Source organism: Drosophila elegans, unplaced genomic scaffold (genome assembly GCF_018152505.1).
Source record: "Drosophila elegans isolate 14027-0461.03 unplaced genomic scaffold, ASM1815250v1 contig_814, whole genome shotgun sequence".
Taxonomy (NCBI): domain Eukaryota; kingdom Metazoa; phylum Arthropoda; class Insecta; order Diptera; family Drosophilidae; genus Drosophila; species Drosophila elegans.
In genome coordinates this window covers 10,528,870-10,554,484 of record NW_024546167.1, presented here as the reverse complement: position 1 = coordinate 10,554,484, position 25,615 = coordinate 10,528,870, and the positions used below count along the sequence as shown (strand labels likewise).

General features: G+C 39.0%; 1 protein-coding gene across 5 annotated transcripts in view; it reads right to left on the bottom strand.

The window, feature by feature from the left end:
* LOC108138781 (laminin subunit alpha-1) overlaps nucleotides 1-25,615 on the bottom strand; it is a 73,316-nt gene that overhangs the window by 20,615 nt on the left and 27,086 nt on the right. For 3 of the 5 annotated variants that reach the window (XM_017261252.2, XM_017261253.1, XM_017261254.2), the window contains exon 4: nucleotides 24,318-25,117. In XM_017261252.2, the coding sequence (XP_017116741.1) occupies nucleotides 24,318-25,117 (800 nt within the window). Of the gene's footprint in view, nucleotides 1-658; nucleotides 1,782-9,050; nucleotides 9,829-24,317; nucleotides 25,118-25,615 lie in introns of those variants that run through there. The other 2 variants (XM_017261256.2, XM_017261255.2) reach the window with 2 other exon arrangements.

The window sequence follows — 25,615 nt, the reverse complement described above, 5'->3', positions numbered from 1 at the left end:
CAATCCATTCCCCATATCCCGCCAAAATAGTTAAGTAAGTTGCTTTAACAACTAAATAAATATGTTCCTTTGGTTTGAAATAGTTAGAACGATTAAACATTTCTAAAAATATTGGGTAAATGTTTTTTTTAATTACTTGATCCCCCTCTGAGAGCTTTCAAAACCAATTTATCATGTAATTTATTTTATTTAGACACAAACGTTATTACCTTTTTTAATAGCTACATAATCCTTTCAGCATATCCCGGCTAAATAGTAAATACGTCGTAAAAGATCTAAAAATACTAAATTAAATTGTTCCCTTGGCTCGAAAATAACTGGTATTCGCTTATTTATAGCTTTATTGCAATCCTCACTGACACCTTTGAAATCCCGCTGCTGCTCACCAAAATTGAAGTCAATTGCTTTAACCAATTAGGCAGGCTTTCTATGCGAAGCCGCCGCTGGGGGTAATTATTGGACCACGACTTTGGCAAGGCGATGAAGGCGATGAAGGCGCCAGTCGCGGACTTGGCATCCGTTTAAGCACATTAAATGCCATAAACTGCTGTGAATGCAGTTTTTATTAGCGTAATTAACACCTCTCTTTTTCTCTCCTACAAGCAACGACAATTAAATGTGCAAGGAATCGCGAGGAACCTGGCGAGGATTTGCTTACCACGTTGCCTGGGGCGCGGGGTCGTTGTGGATCGCAGCGGTATAAAGTGCTGCTGTTGCGTATACACCGGCATTCCCGATCCGGACAGCAGGCCCGGTGGACAAGGCGGTATTGGGCCTAGGTTGCTATACACCAAAATGTTTTGACCAGGCTGTATGAGGAGATGTTGCTGCTGCTGTTGCTGCTGCTGCTGTGTAAGGTTGCCCAGCAATGTTCGGTGCTGCTGCTGTTGCTGGTGTTGCTGATAGTAGGCTGGCACAATGGCCAATCCAGGCTGTTGCCGTTGGTGCGGGCGCGGTGTTACGGCAACAACATGAAATTGTTGCTGCTGCTGCTGCTGGCCAATTTGCCCGCTAGCAGCATGTTGCTGCTGCTGCTGCTGCTGGAAACTCGAGTGCAGGTGGGTGAGATAGTGGGGCATCTTTGGTATCAATGTTGTTGTCGTGGCAGAGACGACACTTGCCACCGTCGTGGTTCGTGTTGCATGCGTGGCATTGCGTCGATAGGGATGAAGTCGCAATTTTCTCCTCCTGCCCAAGGTCGAATTTCGATTTTGCTGACCCTGCAGCTTGCGACGCAATTTTCGACGTCCTGGCGTTATGGTTGTTGTTGCTGCCGTTGCCGAGGCGAAAGTTGCTGCTCCAATTGCAGTACCGCTAGCGGTGGCACTTGCACTTGCCGTTGCCGTCTGGATAATTTCATTGAATCGGCTGCTTATATTGATATTTACACTGCTATTTACACTGGTTCGGTGATGTTGCTGCAGCATGTTGCCCTCGGGCTGGCCATGTTGCTGCTGTTGATGTTGCTGCTGCAGCGTTTGCGTTATGCAGACTAGATAGACGCATAGCTGCAGCAGTTTTGTTGTTTCAATGCGACGGGGCTTTACCCGCAGATGTTTTTGTAATTTACGTGGCTTTATTGACGCGTCTGACATTTTGACAGTTCGTTTGTCAGACGCTGACATTTTCTTTTGTTTGGCCGGGCTTGAGCGATTTTTCCAAATTAGTATTTAATCATTTTCAATGAGTTTTGCTTGTTAGGTTTGGGTCCCATTTCGTTTGTGGTTTGACACGGTTCAAACAAATTTCGTTTGCACGAAAACTTAAAAAAAAATATAGACCTTTTCATTGTGGTAAAAGATGTTGTATTTTTTTTTAATATCGGTTGCAATATTTTGTAAGTTTTGTATTTTTTTTGTAAATAAATATGTTTTAAATTGTTTGACCCAAATACTCTTTAAGAACTTTTAAAATTTTCCTGGTGATGTAACCCTTTAAGTAATGACTTAAAAAACAAACTTTTCAGCTGCGTTGCAAAAGCTTATTTATAAATGTTTATTTAAGAAAAAAACATTTGACAATTTGTAAATAAACAAACAGTTTCAGTTCATTCACAGATGCGATGATGTGGGGTCTGCAAACTAATTAGTAAAGACAAACAAAAATAGCATAAACTCTAAACAAACGTGTTACAATTTGTAGAACTCCCTGGTGTGTTTATTGCTCACAAATTCGAGAGAGTACAAATCAAGAAACAATCTTTTGACCCAATCCCAGTGGAAGTTGCTTGCAAAAATGGGTCGCTTGAAGCTTATGCAAAATATTCCATAAATAAGGAAACATTAAAGCAAACAAATATATAGCTTGGTAAATCCCATAAACATCTATTTGAAAACTTCATTATAAAAGGGATCGAACCGGCAAGAGATCTCTATAAAAATGTTGCGGGCACTGAAGCATCCGCTAGATGAAATAAATATTTTCCAGGAAACCCAGCTGCAAACAAATTCGCATACAGAATATACACACACGAGCAGAAAAAACTACAAACGAAACGAACGACTCTAGAACCCACAGATGGGGTAAAGTAAAGGAAACCAATTTGAAATCGTGATGTAATAAATTTTCAAAGCGAAATATAAAAAAGTTAAGCTGTGAACAACAAAATGCCTGGCGATTTTGTTTCGTATTGTTGATCTACAAAAAGTCAATCCAGAAAGCAAATGACGCAAACTAAAATCCACTGATGAATAGTGGATCGTAAATAATCAAATATCGACTGACAAATAGCGAAATGGATGTACAATCCATAAGCCACCTCAGCTCACTTTATAAATCCACAAGAGGAAAATTAGTTGAAAAGGCAACATAATTTCAAGTAAGTGAGCAAGTTTTTGTTTTCCTTTGAAATTTGGCGGCTTTCGGTTATTTGATCTTTTTTCTTCACTTTTGAACGAACTCCACTGAAAAAAGAGCAACATTTTTTCATAATTTTTGTTTTCTTTGGGCATCTTCCGCTTTTTGAGGTTTCTTAGTCATTGTCAGTGAGTCTGGGTCTGGGCTTTTTATTTGTTTTTTGACTTTGTGTTGCTGTTCATTTTTTGAGAAGCCTCTTGGCTACCTAATTTAAATTTTTCACATTACAATTAAATTTGAAGAAAACTTGTTCAAACGATTCGACGACTCTTGGACCGTTTTACGAGTACCTGGGCCGTTTACCTTTCGGCGTAAATTTGAGTGCCATGGCATTCCACATCTGACAGTTTAGTGCCAAATTAATGTACAATTTTTTCAAAAAAATGTCAGAACTCTGTGCGTGCGTATATAATTATTTCTCAAATTGGACCTAATTGAATGTGACGGGCGGGCCACGACCAGTTTTTCGAATGGTTACAGGGGTGTCTGTCTCACAGAAAGACTCCAATAATTTCTGACATGGGTTAGGTCCTTGGCTGGGATCGGAATTTGTAAGTAAAACACAAAAAGAAAGTAAGTATACGAATCAATAACAAATCACGGCATAAAAAGTGTGAATCAATTTCATATACTAGCAGTGATTTATTCTTCCTCTTATTTTAAGCTTAAACTTTGATTTGCACGTTTCCATTAGATTACTCATTGTGAAAACCAATTTATGTAATTTCACTCATCAAGCTAACGTACCCCTAATCTTAAACATAATTAACACTGATTATCGCTATTGATGGCTTTAAATGATCTAGAGATAGAACAAACCAATTGATCAAATAACTTATTTATGGTTTCAACAATATTAGCCCCACTTCTATGACCTCGTTTTAAACTATAGGAAACCTTTCTCCAAGCCACCTGCTGTTTGCGATGCGTGTATGAATGTCCCACATCAATTTCACAATCAAAGTAGTGAAAAAGAATATAAAAACAGCCCCCCAATAGTTTGGGCTCATCAACAACAATAATCGCTTTCTCATTTTGCTGAAATAAAATTGTTTAACAAAATAAATATTCCAAAAGAGTAGTTTATGACGGAGCATGAAGTAAATATGTTTGCTGATCTGGCAGTCTACATCAAGTCATTAACACATATATTAATTTACGAAGTGAAAAACGAAATCGAAACGTGATAAACAATTCAATTGCAATTATGCAATAAAGATTGGAAAACCAAAGACCAAAAGAAGCGAAGACATTTCCATCTGCGAATCAACATGTGGTCATGTCCAGTTGAGAGACTGATCAAACGGGTCAGCGGGTGGTTGCTTTGCTCCAGTGGCTCTGCAGCTCTGGAGCTCTGGATCTCTGGAAAACATTCAAATGCACCGTGGCACTTCTACACTCTCTGTTTGTTGCTTTCTGGAGTCGAAAGATGAAGGCGTTAAATGATGAGTTTCCCCCAGTGGCTTTTCCCGTTGGCGAGTTGCGGTGTGAATTGTGAACACTTGGACATGTGCAAAGTGTTCAGCAGATTCTTTAAGTGGGTTACATTTAATGAAGATGTGAGTGGCTGAATGAAAACAAAGTTGCAAGCAGGTGGAAAGTCTTGGCTAAGAATTACAGAATGCGGAAAGCTTTTTAACTGTGAAACAAACTTGATAATTAAAATTTATCAAATCATAGGGTGCTGAAAAACAAAGCAAATGTCCAAGTTAATTCTTTTATAATTAGCAAACACTTAAAAGAAACTCTCCCTATCCGGAATATATTGTACTTTTTGTTAGTGGAAAATTCTTAATTTGGAAGCCTTATATGTGGAAACTTTAAACAAAACTCCAAATTTTTTAATACTTCATTGAAAACAAAATACAAAAGCTTTAAAAACCAAAAACCGAATTTATATACTTTTTTTTATTTTATATTCTATAATTTCACATTAATAAAAACAGAAGTAACTTCTGTATGAGAAACATTAAAACAAAACGCAAGAGTCTTTAATCCTGCATCAACTTTCAACTAAAATCAAGTCACCCATTAAATACAACACAGGAGCAAATGTGTCAATTCCCATTACCAAATTTAGCTAAACAACCAAATCAGTAATGTGTAGAAATACGATATTCGGGTCTGCCTCCTCATTTAACCCTTTTGGAGAAGCAGTCAAGTGTTAAGACAACCCGCCGCCTAATTACGTAGAATTGTCACGTCTAATTAGAACACATGCGAAGGAATCGAGCGACACTTTCCAGGCGCTCATTGTCAAGATAAATGCGAAAAAATAAGACATTTTTTACTAACAAAGTTGCTGCAGTAACAGTGGCAATCAACTGGGCCAAACGAGTTTCCCCCCTGCACACACGTAACTTTAAATTTTTGGCTTAGACCAAGAAAAATGGCCAAGCATTTGGCCAGGGGACCAAAACTGGGAGGTAGACAAGCCCAGTAGCTACGCATGCAATCGGGGGGGAAAAAAAGGAAAAAAAACGAAAATAGAAATAATGAACCGACATAAGAAATGACTTAATCGCTGGCGGCTTGTTAACCCCAGCCTAAGGCAACACTCCGGTGTATCCATGTAGAGTCTTTCAGGGGGAACAGGGATATGGACGTGGTCTTTAAGTAGCTGCACAAATAAAGATTTACGGCAATTTACTTGAAGGCCTCAACCCATGACTGCTAGTCAATAATTTCTGAGGCCCCCAAAACGCGAATCGTTTGCAGATTATATGTCTGCGAGTTGGTCCAGTCCAACCGAGGGATTAGAGGGGGTATAAAGCTGGACACTTGGTTGGTGGGGGGGAAAGGATGTGATCTGGGGGACCACCGTCAGCGCCTTTGAGGAATTGCATAATTATAGCATTTTCCGGTCGGCCAATGACTGACTGCTTCATCCACATTCCTCCTTTTGGCCCGGCCTAGGTTCAGGTTAATTTGTTTACCATTCTCCCCATTCCCCTAACTTTAACGCAATCGATTGTTTGTACATAATCTATGGCATACTCTGGAGAAGGGGAGTGGTAACATGTTTATAGGGTTACTTTAATGAGTTCTTTTAATGCCAAAACTCTTTTAGGGAATTCTATTTCAATCGTCTAATTGAAATTATATAAAATAAACATTTTTAAGCTAGAAAGATAGGAGTTCTACAAATAAAATAAATTAAATATATTTATATTTAAAAACTTATTTATTTGTTAGTTTATATCTGAATATAGTAAAAACCACATAGTTTACTATATTAGCAAATTACGAAGTTTTGAGATTAAACAAAATGTAATAGAAATTCTGCAATACAGGCAACAACAACAGAATATTCAAAAAGGCTTTTCTTTGTCTTTCCAGAGTATTTGATTTTCATTACGCCAAAGACCTATTTCCATCGTCTTGTTTTTTTTTGCCATTTTCTACCCTAAGGCAGCGTTTAAGAGTCTTCCAGCAGACCAGACCGAAGAGAAGGCAATATTTGTACATTGTAAATGCATGATATTGATCTTGATTGTTAAGATCGCACACAGCATGATCGGAAAGCTGGCTTTGGAGGAGAGTTGGCAGACTGGCTGGGATGGCTAGGTTCGTCTAGTCCAGAGTTCAACTTGGTTGCATTGTTTAACTTTGACTTTGACTTTGTGTCAGTTTATGCCTCTTTCGATAGCAATCAGTGATCGTGGCTGCCGCCTCCGAGAGGGCCATGTGATTAATCGTGTGTGTCTTCGGCGGCCATGGGATTTTTCCCATAGAGTCATCGAGTCATAGAGTGTAGAAAGTGGCACTCATATGCATATTACGGACTGACCCAGTCAATATGCCACGGCACTCGAGTGCAGCTTGATTGCACTTGTCCCGATTGACTGACCACCAGATGCTTACTTTCAAGCTCCAATCTGGCTGGTCGCACTTGAATAAACAATTGAAAACTGGAAAGAAAATGTGCCAAATGCACGGTTTCTTATGAGATCACAAGATGATCTGCCAGTAGGACAAATACAATGTGTGTGTGTCAGTGTCAGATAACCGCGACTGATCAGCAATTAAGATTTATGTGCCTGCCTTAGCTTTTGTGGGAGGTCCTCTGATCGGTTCGAATTCGAGTGCGATATGATCAGGGAATCTAAAGCAATCACTTGAAGAGAAACGCCAAGAAAATCGCAATCGGGATTTATGGCCTTTTGGGGAAGATACCAAACAGCCACAACCAATATAAAAAAAAGGTCAAAACAATACAACTAAATGAAAAGGAACCAAAAATGTACCAACCCTAAGTGTAGTCAATACAATAGGTGTTTAAATTGTTAAAATTAATTTTTATATTTCTTCGTTCAGCTTTAAACATTAAATGATTCTGTAGGAATTTGAATTTTTGTCAAAAACAAGTGCCTAAGGAGAAAAAACAGGGGCCTAAAACTAAAATCTATCCACAAATTTAACCAAGAGATCAAAACTTTTGTGTAAACCTGAATGATCATCACTCATCTCATGATCACATTTACGTTCGTTCCTCAGTCAGAAATCAAATCATAGGGTACCCAAACTTCGAATTCCCGCAGGCCTTTCCTTATGTTTGGTATGCCAATTTAAGCATTTTTTGTTTGTGGTTTCTCTCTCTGGTTTTTTGTTGCTTGATCTTTGATCTACAATTTGAAACGCCGAACAAGAGTCTTGCAGGGCGGCCGTTAGATCGAACCCGATGCGATCTTTTATTAAGGGAGTAGGAACTTGTTTCTGCCGCGGCTCGGGGGATTGGGCAGGAAAACAATGGCCAGGCGCCGCCGCTTTCAAGTTCAATGCGATGCGAAACGACGAGGAAAGATCCTCAAGATCGATCGAGGAGCGGGTCTAATTGGGTCAGCCGGTCGGTCTCTGAGACTGTGAGCCGTTTAATTGGATTACCGCCTCTGTATCAAACAGTTTTTATTTTTGGCAACACGCGCCCATCTGCTCAAGTTGACTCACTCATCGTAAATATATAACTATACAACTGGGTGCGAGTTTTGCAACTAAAGCCTTAGACTCATTTGAATGTTTGCCCATATTTGAGGAGTCACATTCCACATTTATCATTGAGCAAACATTAGTATCTTTGAGTGTGATGTGTAAGTCGGCCGATGGAAAAACTCATCTTGAGAGGGAAAAGCGACTTGTAAATGTTATCTATGGACTGGCAAACAGAGTTTTTTAGACAAAAGACAACTACTGTGGATGTTTCCGGGGAAGGGAAACCAGAGAGCAGTTGGAAATAAAGGGGGCCAGCCCATAATGCCATAATGCCGGGCCCCAGGTTGCAACTCTATTAGCATTCCCAGAACCAGAAACAAGAAAGTCCGCGCTGCTCATCCATAAATCTGGCGCTGCTCTCAGCACTGCATCCCATTAATCATCATGATGTCCCAGTCCAATCATCACTTGCAAGACCATCGGCCACCGAATATGTGGACCTCTTGGGGCGTCAGCTAATGAGTTATGGAGTTATGGGTCTTTGTGGCTGGCTTTGCGCAATCATTTCAGCTATTAGCGCTCCACCACTCACTGATTTTGTACTTTTAATTAAGCAGCTTTTATTGCTAGCTGCCATCCTCCTCGGTGGAGGTGTCTCTTTAGCCCAGCCAGCTGGCCGGTTATTAAAAGTAATCTGCTAGTAATTACATATGTAAATCCATAAACGCAGAGGCGTCTAATATAACGAGATGAAGCCTTGGGCAACCCTAAATCGAAAGCTGAAACCTTAATCAGGGGCAAGGTAAAACGCATAAATACTAGAAACCTTATTTTCGAGAAGAATTGATTTAAAAATGCAGAATAGAATTTCCAACATTAAAGGCCAAGCTACGAAATGAAGTAACAAATGTTTGACTCCCTTTTTTATGAAACGTTATTTAAATAAAATATATCTGTAGAACTGCAAAACAAGTTCATTAATCTAACAAATACAGATTTTTTGGACATCAAAAAATATAATTTTTATAGTTACATTTTTTATATTATTCTACAAACTTTAAAGTGTTTTGCTTTTATAAACCACAAAATATTGCCACATTAAATTATATGTATTATTTCAAATCCATCAAATAAATTTTTTCTTGGACAAACAAAGTTATATTTATTTATTTCAATATTATTTATGATCCCCAGAATTTAAAAAGTGCAATTCTTTTTCTTTAATCCACAAAATATTGCAACATATAAATATGTTTGTTATTCACCTCGACAGGTATTTTCACATTTTGTTTATTTTGTATTGGCACTAGAACAATTTCTTTCTTAATTTTTGTGTAACAAACACATTTTTTTAGTCCACATACACATATATCTATAATCATATAGTGGGCGTGTCACGATCAACCGATATCGCGCCAAGATGGGCGATCATCAAATCAATTTTCTTTCTTTGCATTGCAAATTTTTCGTTATCAACGCTGGGAAATCGACGTTGCGATGCACAAATCAACATAATTGCACCCGACAAGAGGCGAATCGGTGGTTTTGGTTTTGGTGGACAGAAAGAAGCGGTCGAGGTGGGGCTTTATTCGAGTCCGACTTCGACTCCAAGTTCAGGTGGAGTGAAGCGCCAGTCACGTCGCGTGCGTCGCAAATCAAGTGCAAAAATAGATCAATCAAGCAATCAATCCGTCCAATCGCTCTCAGCCAACTCCCTCTTTGTTTTTCCCGATTTTCCGAACGTGCGGCGCGAAACGGTGGATCAATCAATCGAAATTCACGAAAATCAATGTCAACATTTTACTGCTGAATCGATTTTTCTCCTCTTTTCGCCACTTCCTCAGAAGTGCACACAACACACAAAATTCGAATAAAATCCGAAATACAAAGAAAAATGTCTTTTCTTTGGGTTTATTTCTGCACTTGGCTGGGTTGCGCTGTGTGGCTTTAACAATTTCCCACACCAGCACGCGTTATACGATCGCGATCACGGCCGATTTCCATGAATCCAAACGCGCGCGTCGTCCCATTGCAACTGATTCGACTTTTCGAGTTTCCGTCGCGATACCGGGGTTTTTTCTTGGCGCTCGGTTTTGCTGAGAAACCCGAACAGTCTTCGTGCGCCTTCCATTCTCTTCGCCAGATTACTACTCCCTTTTAATTCTCTTAGCCATATATACTCTTTGGCGCTATTGATCTTTCACCTGTTGAAATAATTATATTTGTACTTTTCATTTCATTAGTGAAATAATTTTGTTTTTATGACTCACATTTTCATTTTATTATTTGAAGTTTTTAAGCTGTATAGAACTAATTTTGATGGGGTCTGATGGTTCTAAAAAAAACTAGAGTTTTGAGCATGTTGCCAGGCGTACAATATGTTGCTAGTGATCGGCAACATTTGTTGCAAAGCAAATGGTTTTGTAAAATCTTACACTATTTTAACAACTGTAAGGAAAATTCTTGCTGCCTAATAGTGTATTAAAATTGACTACATTTGGAAGCTTGATTTCAAACAAACAAAAAGTGATATTGAAGAATTTAAAATTAACGACTTTTAAAATTGCGTAAAAAATTGATAACTTTAGATTCTCATTGTACCAATAATTTCATTGTAAACATAATGACAAACAAACCGACAACTCGTAGCCTTTTCTTAACCAATGATGTTGGCGATTGCCGTGCCAGCCTATAATCCCCTGTGATCTAAGCCATATGCCATTTTTTACCTACAAAATATTATGTACCCGACTCTGCATCCCACTGAATTCTTTTTCATCTTCAGCTCTGTGATGCAATGGAGAAAAGTAAAAGATGAGGAATCTGAAGACGGGGCTGGAAAAACTCTAACAAGAAACCGACTCAAGGAAAACATCTAGCAATTTTTCCATAATCAGCCAGTGAGCTACAAATAGCTTTTGGGTTGTCTGCATATGGGCACCGCACCTTGCTACCAGCAGCAGTTTCTGTGGCAGTGCCTACTAAGCGGCTGAGATACTCCAGCCATCCAGCAATCCAACAGTCCACACAGTCCGACAATCCAGCAATCCGCACCAGACATGGCCAGAATGGCCAGACTGGCGGGCAGTGAGATCTGGCCTACGACTGGGCCTTTTACACTTGGTCGAAACAAACATTCCATGTCACAAACGCAGTTATTTATGCGCTTCAGACTGGACTGTGGACGGCAGCTTTTTTTTTCTCTTCTGACATTGTCACATGAACATGTCGCGTTAACCTTTCGTTTCTAGCCAAAAGGCAAAGGCAAACGCAAAGCCAAAAACGCAACCGCAGGAGGCCGGCCAAATGATGGCCATGAGCTGTATGCGTAAGCATTTGAAATCCTTACACACAAAACTTATTATTCCCCTCTATGAGGCACAACTGTCAATATTTTAATTGCCGCCGCACTGTATAGCAAAAAATGAAAATAATATAAAAGCAAAAAATATACAGCCCGTTGAAGAAGTCCAACTTCGAGTCCACTGCGTGTGTCCGCATTCTGTGCGCAGAGAGCAGCGGGAAAATTCATTTTTCTTTCCTTTCTTTCGATCTTCAGCTGGTCGGCTACTTTTTCCAATACAGCAAATCGTCTTGGAAACGTGCCAAGCATTTTAAAAGCAAAACGATCGCCATGCCTAAGTGGTTCACATGTGGCTGACTGGCTCATCGGGTTTCGTAACCTTTTTGTCACCAATTAGTTAGGCTTCGTCTAAGTGAGCTATAAAAACGTCAAAAACCAAAATACTGGAAAAATTCGAAAAACTTGCTCTAAATTATGGCCCATAATCGGACGAGTGTCGCATAATGAAAAGCCTGGTATTAACATTTTAGTGATTTCTTTTCCATCGAATTGTTGCGGACAACGCAGAAAACTTAATTAGGCACCCATGCTGGAAATTACGTATGCAAAATGCGCCCATGAGACCCCCCCCCCACAGTCTAAAACTGCATTGTTAGGGTGTGTTTTCATCGAATCCAGAAGTGGTTCGAGCGGGGGAGTTGATCTGGAACGAGATTGAGGCCTGGTCTACATAACAACACGTGCCGAAGTGCAGCCGAAAATAAAGCACTTTGTTGATCTTATCGTCAGACGACCAAAATTACAATTGAAACAATTGAAGACCAAAAGAAATGGTTATAAATAGCTATGAGCATTTTTGAAATCATTGCCACTGCTTTGGGTAAAGTAAAAAACAAGGTCAAATGGTTGGACTCGAAAAAAAGAACAATGAAACAATTTTTTTTGTATGTTCAGTATTAGGAAATTAAAAATATATGGGTAGGTTTTCAATGGCATTATACTTATACATAATTGCTTTTAAAATTTTCTTTAAAAGAGTATCCCACGTTAAGTTTTAATGAAATAAATTCAACAATTGGGTTTGATCATAAAAAAAGCATTACCATTTTTTCTAAGCTAAATAGTAATCTAATCCCGTCTGGTCTTAAAGCTAACTAGAAAATCACTTAAGAGATTTTACGCCACAAATGTCAATGTCAAGCCTAGTAAAATTCCAAATAAAATCTAACATACTCACAGACCCCTACGTATATCTCATAAACCTCTAACTGCAAGGTAACAAAGAGTAAATGGAAAGATTTAAATCAGCCGGAGATTTGTTGCGGTCCCGCGAAAAGAGTGAACGAAAAAGGCTATAAAATGGGGGAAAAATGAAAAACGTAGAAAATACTTTGCTGGCAAACAGGAAATCCTACACACAGGCTTCTTTAAGCTGTGCAGCAAATTATCAAAACGCCAACATCTTTTTGACAAACTGCGAACCGAACCCCGTACTTTCCCCGTCCATCTCCCAATCTCCCAAAATCCCCTTGGTGGTCCCGACACACACACATTTCGCCATTTCTCATTTCTCAGTTCTCATTGCTTATTGGAGAAGAACGGACGCTTAAGACAACTTTTCTCTGATTTGTTGCGATCGCAATCGGTTATGGAGTTTGGAATACGTTCCAGTTACTCCTGAGGTCTATTACATGGCTCGTTTGGGAGATCGCTTTTGACGATTGACGATTGACGTGCCTCACCGTCATTTTTCATGCAACGATCTTTTCCTTTACGACGTCCCATTCTGTGAGTCCCCGACTCGGTCGTCATTCAACGCATCGTTGACCTATTGAACCATAATGCCGGAGTCGTTTGCACTGCACATGTGCCGCAAAAGGATCGTATCGGATTGGATGGAACCGGCTCTTGGTGCAAGGTCTCCCAACCCATATCCCAACCGATATCCCAGCCCAACCCTTTCTCCCCCCAAAAGTCACGTTTTGGGAACCTGTTCCTGCCGCTACTCTTCTCGCATGAATCATTATTTGTTGTGCCCAGTCCAAGATCCCCGCACCGTGGAGATGGAGGCGGCTAGTGGAGGCCCGGAAGGTTCCTGTTCCTTGGCCACGGACAGCTGCAAGTTTGGCCAGCTGAGTGCCGCTGGGTGCAGCAGTCGAGTCGAGGCCTCCTCGTTTGCGATCATTTGTGATTGATACTATTTATTGGTTGTTTTGGCTTCGGCCAGTCCAGAGAGATATGCCAAACTGAATGGGTCATTACGCACGGCTTTCACCAGGACTGTCAGAAGTTGTCGAAAAATATCATTTGGGTAAGGTGCCTGCTAAATAAACTAATAATGTTTATTCTAGTTGCAGTTGGAATGCTTTTAAAGTATTAAATACGTACAACAATTGGTGATGCCTTTGTGGTGGCAGTACAACAATAATGAATAAAGTGAATTAAAACTTATTTTTTTAAACAAATATTTTTTAAATAATATTGAATTTCATATCAAAACAAATAACATATAACAATAATTTAGTTGTATTATTTAAAAAATGTTTCCATCATAAAAATTAAGTGCTAAATTTTAACCAGTCCTTTTTTTTGTGTTTCAAATGACCAAATTATTCTTTGACAACCCTGTTAGAAACATGCCTCTCCTGTTAGTTCTTAATACCCCAACTTCTTCCTTTTTCTACTCGATCTGAACCCAATGCGCCTATTGATGAAAGAATTTCACCAGAGGCTCTGAAAGTTTTTTCAATTTCTAACTGCGAGGTTGATCGCCCCCTAGGATATCTCTTTGTTCGGTACAAGCTGGCCTCGTCCAGGCACTCTTATAGCTTATAGATTACACCCGGGCATACATCGCCCATACCATGTTTATCTATGGACACGTATCCGCGTATCCGGCGTGGAGCGTGCGAAAAAGTGGGCGTCCTCGGGTTAGCACAATCTTCGACCTTTTGATCTTGTTTCCACAGCCAGCTTTATGCTTTTTTTGCTCTTTTCCTCATTGGCCAATGTGTTTTTTGGCCAGGGGCAACTTTTTGGTGGCTGCAACTGTTGCATCGCCGCCGCTGCAACTGTTGCAACTTCCTTTGCGTGTCAAGTGCAAATGCATTAAGTTTTGACGTTGGCCAAATGTTGGCTTTGCTTGTTGCGGTTTTTTTTTTGGTGCGACGGCAGCTGTCGTCTTGATTTTAATTGATTTTTTTTTAGCGAATTGCTGAATTTGGCGGCAAAATCGTTGTTTTAAGTAGTGAGAAGAACGTGTTGCTATGAGGCGAAAGTTTATCGTAGCCGAAATATGGTCAGGACCTGAATAAATTACTGGCTAAAATGGAAGTTAAGTGGTTGTCATAGATGAGTATTAGAATCTATGTATACAATTTAAAAGTAAATAAATTAGACGTTGCTAAAATATAAGCTAGCATTTTATATTCATTTTATCTGTCAATAAAGAATTTAAACAGGGCTACATTGTGAAAATTATGAGCTTTTAAATTGAAATAAACATAAAAAGACAAAGATTTAAATTAAAAACAACATAAATGTAATCGTTTTTTAACATTGGGTACTCAAAGTACCGGAAATTGACATCTGCCGAACATGAAAAACACAACTGCTTTGCTGGTTTTTATCTGTATCCATTACCATCTAGTAACAATATTCCGCCCAAACAGCAACGAATTTATGGCGCCTGTCATCATTGAAATTAGCAATTTTGTTTAATTGCAATTTACTTTTATTGGGCAAACAACAATTTCCGTTGGCGATGCCAACTGCAAATGGATTGCTTGACGATCCTCGCCGTTTGCCTTGTTAATTGCACTTGTGATTTACGTTTTCGAGTGTCAACACACGCAACGAGGCGGATGGCGACGAAGAGTAGGATGGCCGTGGCTAAAATCTCCTATTTACATGGCCGGATTGATTAAACGCCTCGAATTGACTTCGGTTTGCGGGTAACCATCTCTTAGACAGTACGGTGAGAAATGGTGATTGATTGGACGCATTGGGGGAAAGTCCGAAAGATGGGAACGCCCACAAAAAAAAAAAGAAGTGAAAGATGCTCTGGGCCAAAATGCAATCACTATCTAAATGCCTTTGACATGTCTTGGTGATCACCGGAGAACCGGAGAATCGGAGAACGGACATATAAAACTAATGGCAACAGCAACATTTTCAGCTCTCCAGAATTGTGTACTAAAAGTAACTACTTCGGAATACGATTTTTACGAGTTTTTAATGTGCTTGGCATGCATTGAAAGCATTCTTATAACCGTGAAATAGGAACTGGAAATCTACATGACTGTTTTGTGGATGACTCAAGCTTTTTCAATGGGTTTTCCATTTTTAATCGAACTATAAAAGAATTCTAACGGGCACGTATGAAAATACTTATCAGCTTATATTTATTAGTTATCATTTAAAGGGTAATGAAAATAGCTGATTGACTTTCTTTTTTTTTCTGTGTGTTTGAGATACATATAAAGTAAGTGAAAAATAACCCCAAAAGCGAGTTTACAATTCAAATCTCTTTTAACTCTTTTCCATGTGAAAGCACCGACAGGAATAAAGAAAAAAGCTGTCACCTGAGCTGACATTAATTGCCTGCCGTGATATATATTTTTCTGGGACCACACGAAGATCTGCCAGACGCTTTGGGAATATGACAGACGACCACAAGATCTGCATTGTGTGCTGTTTGCTGTTGCAACAATGTGTCCAACTGCTGAACCCCAACCCTTCCCCATTTTCCCCTTTTGGCCGTGTCATAAAAGATGTTGGCATCTTTATCAGGAGCACAATTTAAATGTCAAGTTGATGACGTGTCGTGTCTGTTTGTCTCCAGGAGGAGGTTGCCACAGCACTGGATCTCAATCTGAGTCTGGGATGCAGATGAAGATGTAGTTGTTGTTGTGGGTCTTCCAAAGTCAGATGACTTCAGCAGCAGCTGGCACACAAAATCGCAGCCGACAAACGGAAGTGCAGCAGTCTAAACAAATTCAAGTGAAACCGCAACTACGGGATGTGTGCTAATCGTCCACAGCATGAAACACGATCAAAACGCAGTGCAATTTTAATGATCAATGTTCTCAGGGGAGCTGGGATGAAGGGTATTATTTTTTGATCGGGAAAATGCTTCATTCTCACATGTAAACTTATAACATTTTTAACTTTAGTTGGCTAGAGTTAAAGAAATAATGTTTCTATATTATATATATATTATTTTATGTTGCCCACAACTTAACTTTTGCAATGAATATGAAAATATTTGTTTTCTAAACATAAAAAAGCCTTTTCAAGTTTTTTTAATATACTCATAAACTCATTAATCCAACAAAATTATATGAATATTCTATATATGTGACACACAAGTGCCTTTAAAATATCTTTTATATTCTTTTTATAACTTATATAAAATCCTAAGGGGACATCCGTTAGATTCTAACCATTAAATGAACAATTATAGTTAGTTTCTTAATTCCCCACACCATTCATATTTTCTGTGTACAGAACCAAACTTTCCATCCAACTATTAATGACTCACAGATTCATCATCTCACACTTCGTCGCACACAAATTGAGGCGGAGAAAAGAGGCTACAGGCAGCGCTCGTTAGGTGCACACCTCGTTCAATGGATTTATGCAAAAGGGCCCAAGTCCAGGTCCAGGTTCAACGGAGTCTCCAGGGTAACAAGATCATTAACGTGCCACATGCCGCTGCTGACGGTCAAAATTCAAAGCCGCCACAGTAGCAACGGCGGCAACATCATCAGCAGGAGCAACAGTGTCGGCAGGAGAATGGGGAGGCCATCTGCCGTTTCCATAAATAAAAAAGGAATCTCCGCCTGTCTTCTTCTGCACAGGGATTCAGTTGGCAGCAGAAATTATGACTGGGGCTGAGGAAAACATTAGCAGCAGGTTGGAGGACTCTGGAGGAAAGCCGAAAAAGCGAACGGATAGTGTGGCCCCTTTTTTTTTATTTTACCCTTGCAAAGGGTATTCTTATTTTAGTCAAAAGTTTGCAATGCAGTGAAGAAGACATTTGCGAATCTCTAAAGTAACTATATATATTCCTATTCAGTATCACTATCTAGCCATGTACGTATGTCCCTCCGCTTGTCCGTTTCTACACAAACTAATCTCTCAGTTTTAAAGCTATCTGGATGAAACTTTTCCAACAGTTTTTCTTTTATTGCTGGTAGAATATAAGTTGTCAATCGGAAAAATACATTTTAAAATATTATGACTTTGTTGTTTTTTAATTTATACAAAAATATGTACTGGTTTACCATTTTAGAGAAATGGTTTTAATTTTGTAAAAATCAGCTTCATTGTTGTTAAGCATATACGTCCAAAAACCGCAGTATTTTCGTTTAAAAGAATAATATTTGTCGTAGCTCAAAGGGTATATAAACTTCTTTGGTTCCATACTTGTTTTTATATTTGCAACTACGGCGGATCCGCGGCTTTTTGTTGTGCACCGCCTCGGGAAGTTAGTCACACATGCGCGGTGGTGATAATTCAACGGCCACAGCAACATTAAATGGTAGCAGCCACAATGAAGCCTCATCTTCGTCCACTGCCTCCGCCAGCAACATGCAACATGTTGCCGGTGTGTCTTGTTAGTTGTGAGCGCAGAAATCGTGACAAAGTGATGCCATTGTTAGGCGCAAATGAAGAAAATGCCATTGTGGAAAAGTCGCTGAGCGAAAAAACAATTGTCTTGCCTTGTTGTTGTTGCTGCTGCTGCTGCCGCCGTGAAAATGCTTGGCGCACGTTTTGTAATCAATCAATGCGCTGTTAGAAGCCACAAACCAAAAAACCAAGACCAAAATATTTTCTTGCCATGTCTTTGGGGCAACAGCGAAGAGTCCAACGAGTTGTCATTTAGATTAGAGAAGGTTCCCCAGGAGAAAGTATGGCGAATTTTGTTGATCTGACAAGGAAAGTTGGTCTGAAAGTAAGGGGAATAATACACTAAAGATATGGCCATCGTGTGGGCATGAAAAGTGCTAACAAGAGTCAGGGATAAGAAGTGGTAGATGGTATCACAAGTAACTCAAGTACGGAAAATAGCAGACAAAAATATGGTGTTGACTTTTCTTACAGCATAAGAAATTAGTAGATTGTAGATAAATATGACAAACGGTTTCAAAAACAAATATTTAAAGACAATTTGTTATCAAATAAATTTTGTAAATATTAATAAATAGCGCATCTAATCAATGTTGGAGTAAATTTAATTTGCTTTTAAAAAAACCATTTGTTTTTAAACATTTTTAATTAATAAAGTTTTTAGGTATTAATGATCTTTAGTTTCATAACAAAGAACACACCCATTCTCTTGATTATTTGCAAGTGTCTTAATTAATCAAATAAAATAAATATGGCTCATATCATGTTTCACCAACATATTTTTCCCACACAATCCTTTCTTTATATGCGTATGTTATGAGAAATCGATGCCTCCCAGAGCCATCACCTTAAGCACTTTGTTGTCAATGATACTTAGTTCTCCACCCCCAAAAGAAGATTTCTGTCTGGCGGATCATTTGAAACTCCTAGAGAGATTTCAGTTTACGAGCAGCTAAAAGTCACACCGAAATAAATTTACACTCACCTGCCCAAAGAGTTCTATTTATACAAGGCTCGCAGCACCTGCTTCTCACTTCCTTGATTTCCGAGTGTTAATAAACTGTCGGTGAACCGAGTTGAGTTTTGCGATGGCAGGCAGTTGAGTTCTTTTGATTTCCATTCACAAAATGTGGCAGCCATAAAGTATGAATCTATTGGACGGCGAACTCAATTTGATTTCCATGAATGGAGTGCAATTCAACTTGTGTTGATTTTACGAGAATCGAATACCCTCCTCAGCTCCAGCCAGGCTAATTTTATAGCCAACTAATTTTTATGAACCGCCAAGACAGAGCCTCAGTTTCCCAGTCTCTGGCTGACCCTAATGAACTGACTTGGAACTCCAGTATCTTGGTGCCGGACTTTTTGTTTTCCCCTCAGCAAACCCACAAGTTGGAAGCGCAACGAAAATATATGTTGCAATGCCCAGAGACAGAGGAGACTTGAAAAGTTTATTGACTGGAAATAATTTATTAATTATTGTATGCGCTTGACTTGGGTTTCATTCAAGTCGCTGCGAGAATATTATTTTCTAATTAATATTTTTCGTCAATGCTTGAGAGATTATTAATAATGGCTTTTGATTTGGGTGGCATTTTAAAGCTGATTATGAGGCTTTGGTTTTGCAACAGACAGATAGATTAAATAATAATTAAAGCAATTGTTTACCCCAGTGGCAGCTAGTGAAGCGAAGTGTTAAATGACAACATGAGATATGAAAGCCTGTTTCGGCCTATTGATAGTGTTTATGAGAGTTTATGAGAGGAAGTGGTTTACGTGGTATTTGTTTACTACCCAATAAAGTAAGTTGTTTACGCTTTACCATTAAAACGAAATAACTTGATTTTAACCATAGTTTTGAGTATCACGAGCAGTGTATTATCTTAAAAGTCTTTTAAAGACACTTGAGCCGAGGGTAACCATCTAATCTAGCCAACATAAGGCCTTTCTAAATCTGCTACCCACACGAGGTGGCTAAAATGAAAACGTTGCATGCATGCAGTATCCCCGAAAATAGGACAAAATTCCCTCTTGAACATATGGCTGGTTGGTGGTTGGTTTGGTCGGCTATAAATCTCAGCCTTTGTCTTGCCCAATTCCAGCTTGGAAGCTTGAAAGCTTGGAGAGCTGCGCTACATAGATTTGCACTCGAAAAGTTAGCGGCGCATGCGCGACGAAGAACATTTGTAAGAGCAATTAAAATCACACCACGACCAAAAAGGAGAAGCAGACGACGACGACGACGATGACGACGACATGGACGCTGGCGATAGCGAAACATGGCTGGCTGCAACTAGATATAGATACAGAGGGGCACACACTGGAGACAGGCCTTCGATTGGAGGAGCGAAAGTCTGGGCCATAAATTAGAAAATCAAAATGTCAAACTTCTGGCTTCCCCCTACTCAGCGAAAAGTGTTTTCGATAATGACCCGGTTACAGTTTGAAAGGCTCTGTGATGGTTATTATATCAATGCAGAGAGTGTTTTAGTTTTGAGAGTAGGAACCAAAATGATATATTTGTAAAAGATTCTTCCCATGTTTGTAAAGGTGCCACTCAGGACAAATTCTTTTGGTAAGAAATTTTATATTAAATTTATAAAAATTTATATTTTATAGTAGGCATTGACAGAACTTGAGAAAATAACTTAGTTATAGCAAAATTATCAAATGTTTATAGTTTAAAATGGTTTTGTGCAGTTTTTAATATTTTTTCTTAGCGAAATATAGGTTTTTTAAATTATAAAACAAATACATCCTAAATGTGAAGGCACATATTATTTTTAATATGGTCATCATATATTTTCTTTATCTATAATAAAACTTTTCAAGTAACATTACCTAAAATTGATTACTTTTCTTCTAAATTGTATCACTTTAAACATCTGTTTACTAATAAATACAAGTATTGGGTATCAGCTAGTCGAAATTCCTTTATTCGTTCGCCTCTCAAAGTAATAAATTCCAAAGTTGGTTGGTTTTGCATTGGCAATTGTAAACAAATTGTCATTGGACAATTACATTTGCGTTGGCCACATTCATTAGTGTCAATGTTTTTGGCTTTGCATGCTCCCGTTACCGTTACTCAGACGATTTATGTCACATTTGTTTGGCCGTGCTTGGAAGTTATTTGAAATTTATTGCCTCCGAGGATCGAATCCTCAACATCATCCTCTCGCTCCATTTCGAATGATGCGTTGACAGACTGACGGATAAATGCAACAGCAACAGCAGCAGCAGCCATCGGTAGTTGCTCCATTTTGTCCATTTAGACGCTTCTTGATTACCTTGGACAGTCCGTCTGTCTGCCTGTCTGTCCAAATAGTCGTGGCTCGTCTTGTCTATAAAGATGCCTTTTTCATGGCAATTTTTCAGTCTCATCGCTTGGTGAAAAAGATACTGCGCCGCTTACAATTTTTTCTTTTTGGCGAGCATAATTTTGTAATTGTCCGGCCTAGTTGGCAACTGAGTTGTTTCAAATTGTTTGCACATGTGGTTATATTAACTTTCGTTGTAGGCTGATCGAGATGAAAACAGTCAAGAAAATATTTACTACTTGATTGCATTACTTTTTCTAGGAATATTCACTATTTCAATGAATTTTTAGTAGATGTATCTCAAACCTAAAACGACATTTGATCTTGATATTCTAAATAAACAAAATCTTTATTATTTTGCAAAATTAATTTATTTCCAAAATAAAGCCAATAAAAACATATTTTTGTTTACGATTTAAAACCTTTCTCTTCCTTAAAGCAATTTATAATAGATTTTTGCAGACTAATAAAGATTAAAGCTCCTTTTTCCTAGAAATATTTAGAGATCACCTCTCATTTTGATTACCCACTTCAACTCTTTTTAAGGCACCGCCAATGCCACAACAAAATTTACTCTCAAATCGTATAACTTCATTTGGTTTGAATGGCTTCAACGACCAAACCAAACCCATCGAAAACAAAAACCACAACAAACGCAACCGCATCCACGAAATGCAATTAATTGCCAAGTTATTTAACACAAATATTTGAAATTGTTTCGCTAATCAGTTGGCTAAAACGAAAAAAAAGGGGCAAAGTCAAAGTGGCTACGACTTTTTGTTTTTTTTTTCGGGTATCCACCGCCTGAGCATTCCGATGTCCATAAAAATGTCAACGCAGCCGAAACAGCAAATGCACAAGAGTCTCAGCCTCAGCCTTAGCCCCATGAAAATATGCCGCTCGGCTGGAATTGCCAAAGTGGCTGGCTCGGCTTGGATTGGATTGGATTGGCTTGGATTGGCTTGGCTTGGCTTCTCTTGAGTTGGAGTTGAGTTGGCTTGGGTTTGGTCTTAAAACTGGACACCAGCGTGGCTCCATGCAGTCTGTGCCGGAGTCTGTGGTCAACAGAAAAACAGGGGAACACAAAAGTGTGTCTGCTTGTACTGCTAGCTGCAGCGATTGCTACTTGGTGAGCGGCAAATGGAACTGATTACAAAATATGACCAGCGGCTAAATGTATCTCGCAGTTTGCTGCTTAATTTCTTAGATAGCTGCACAATTTTATGCGTGGGCCATAAATTCCCAGCGAGCTCAAGTCCAAACGCACGTGCTACTGTTGGTAATGGTTGGTATGAACGTTTTCTGTCTTGGCCAAGTGCCAGTCGAAAAAGGCATGCAAATGTGCAATGATTGTTAGGTGCGTTTTCTCTAAGTTTACTTTGTATTAAACCCTAAGGTTCTACGTTTATTCTTTTACTTAACCTCAACAACTTCAATTATATATATATATATTTTACTACCAGTATCTGTAAACGTTTGATATTGTCTTAGACATTTTTCAATAAAGCTTTTTATTGTTCCCATTAAAAAATTCTTTCAATATTAAGTAAAGGCAGTAATAAATTGTAAATACTTTTAACTAAGTTGGGGCTTATATATTTTTTATAGTACTTAAAAGAATTTTTATCACATGTAGCATTTGTGTATATGCAATGAAGCGTTTTTGATCCGTAAACTTTTGGCCATTAGTACAATTATAATTAAACTGCTATAAAACAGACAAAGGCAATTTGTATAAAGTTTCAAGTTAATTAAAACATTAAAGTTGTATCTTTTGAATTGTCTTTTGAACATTTTTGACTTGGAAGTGGTATGGATGTTGTGTTGGATGGATATTGTGTTGCAATGGCATAAGAATAAAGATTTAATAAGCTTGGTAGCTTCAGATAGTTTGTTTGTCAGTAGTCTATTATCTTATCTTGACTTAGGTAAACTTAAAATTTAGTATCCTAAGTCAAACAAACAAACCTATTTTCCTTTTAAAAAACTGAAAAGATTCCAAGAAATGGATTTGTATCTCCTTCACCTAGCCAATAAAAAAACACCAGGCTCCTTAAAGCCATAAAATCCATAGATTTACTGAGGATAAATGAAAACCACAGCAGTAGTGAAAAGCTGAAAAAATGCATATAGCCAAAGGGGCAGTCTACCCAAAGTATGAAGAGATGACAGACAAACAATTAGAAAACTGAGAAACAAGATGAAAAACCGCAAAGAGTCTCGCTTACAAAAGTAAATTTAAATAAAAGAAATAGCCATTCAGAGTGTTATGCAATCTGAGTTCTTGTTCAAGTACAACTCAATAAACACACTAAGCCATCTTCTTGGCCACTTGGCCGCTTTTGGTTTTCATAACAAACCAAGAGGTAGGTAATTTGAGACGGCTTTTTGCCCATTGTCCAGTCTGTAAATGGTGTTAAAAAGATAGAAAAACCAACTTCAAGGAGAACCGGATAACGTAAATATCCCATTACAATGGATTGTGTGTAATGCATTTTGTATGATGAATGAGTTGAATTTGAAGCGCTGATGGCATGAAGTAAAATTATAATTTTGTGGCCTAATGTCTGAGTTTTATGAGGCAAGATAATTGGTTAGCACTTAATGTGTCTGAAGATTTGTTTTTAAAAGTAATAAAGGTAAGAATTATTTAAATATTACGGGTATATTTAACTACTTTTAAAATTTATTTGTAATACCTCAAACTTTCTTATAAAGGAACAGAATGTGAACAAATTTTTGATTTAATAAGTAAGAATTATTAATATATGAGATTTTGGGTTAAGTGAAAGCCGTATTTTTATTTCTGTAGCATTATTAATTAAACTATCAAACTATTTTTACGTTTTATGTCCCTAAAGATCTGTTTTGAAAAGTAATCAAGGTAATAACTATTAAAATATTATGATTGTTGATTTAATTGAAAGCCACATTTTAAATATGTGTACCATAATTAATTACTATTTTATGGGAAAACGAGTCTAAAATTGACTTTTAATGCCTCAGACGATCTGGCATAGAAACAGATGCACATCCCACCCAGAACTTGACTGATTTGTGCATTAAGCTCTTTGAATTGAGGTCAATGGAGAGCATCGGATGCGCTTCACTTAACGGCACAAAGTGGAGCACCAATTTAATTATGTTTTCCCCGATTTATTGATGGACTACCACCTCTGCTGCCACATCTGTTTTTCATAGGTGCACTCGATTTCTTTGGAATTTCTTTGTTCTCAGACGATACGCTACGCTTTGGGTTGTAATCATGGGGTACTTACCCTCGCAGGCCACCGTGGAGGCGTCTTCTGGCTCTGGAACTAATTCCCAGTCGTCGTCGTCGTCATCGGAGCCATCGGAGACTGGACGCAGTTCGTCCAACCGACTGACCATGGCGTTCATGCCAAAGTAACCATCCTGGCACTCATGGCACTTGGCACCCATTACGCCCTCCTTGCACTGGCACTGTCCCGAGCGAGGATCACACCGATCGGGGATTAGGGAGCCCAGGGGATCGCAGTTGCAGGAGGGGCAGCGCAACTCCACGTTGGCGAAGCCCACATCGCATTCGTCGCACTTCTGACCCGCGTAACGGGGCTTGCACAGGCACTGGCCATCGGTGCTGTCGCAGAGACCGCTCTCCGATCCCTCCGGATGGCAGTGGCAGGGATCACAGCCGACGGCCGGGTCGCCCCAGTGGCCCAGCTTGCAGCGCTCGCAGTGCCAGCCCTCTGTGTTGCCCCGGCAGGTGATGCACTCGCCGGTGGTCACGTTGCAGGGTCCGCCGGCGCAGTCGCAGCGCTGGCAGCTGCTCCCCGGCTGGCGGGGATCCCCGAAGTAGCCGTCGTCGCACACCTGGCAGTGGTCGCCCGTATAGCCCTCCGGACACTGGGTGCAGATGTATTCGGCATGCTCGATCAGCTCGAATTGCGGATTGAGGTCCATGTAGTTGTAGCTCTTCAGCTGGCAGCTGGGCGAGAAGTTGTTCGAGTCCTCGGACAAGGGACATGCGCACCGCTTGCAGTCGTGGGGTGTTCCCTGCAGCGGATTCCCATAGTAGCCCAGTTGGCAACGTTCGCAGCTGCAAAAAAAATGTAATTATAATTAAAGTAAAATTGATTTGTTTCTTCTTCTCCTTAGTGGTGTGTGTTCAGACTACAAGTGGTGGGATAGCATGGACACGAACCATATATTGGGTTGGTGACTTTGTTGTAAGCAGTGGATTGTATCGAGTGGAATTTATTCTATTCAACACAGTTTTTGGGTTTGTGTCCGGACTATTATTCATAAATCCAATTCTTTATTTTAAAAAATTGAAAATTTAAGAAAAATTTAAAATAAATGAATTTAATTTAAACTGCAAATTAAAAATTGTTGACTGCAAAAGTAATCATGCTGACTGACTTCGTTATTTATTTTAATTTGCACAAACTGAAATAAAAATATGTTGACCAGCAAATAAAAAAATTATTTTAAGGCTATTAGGGCCAAGTTATTACATTGTATATTAAGAGTATATAAATATTTAAGAATGTTTTTATATTAAAGTATTAGCAAAAAGAGGATCTTTAATCCCACT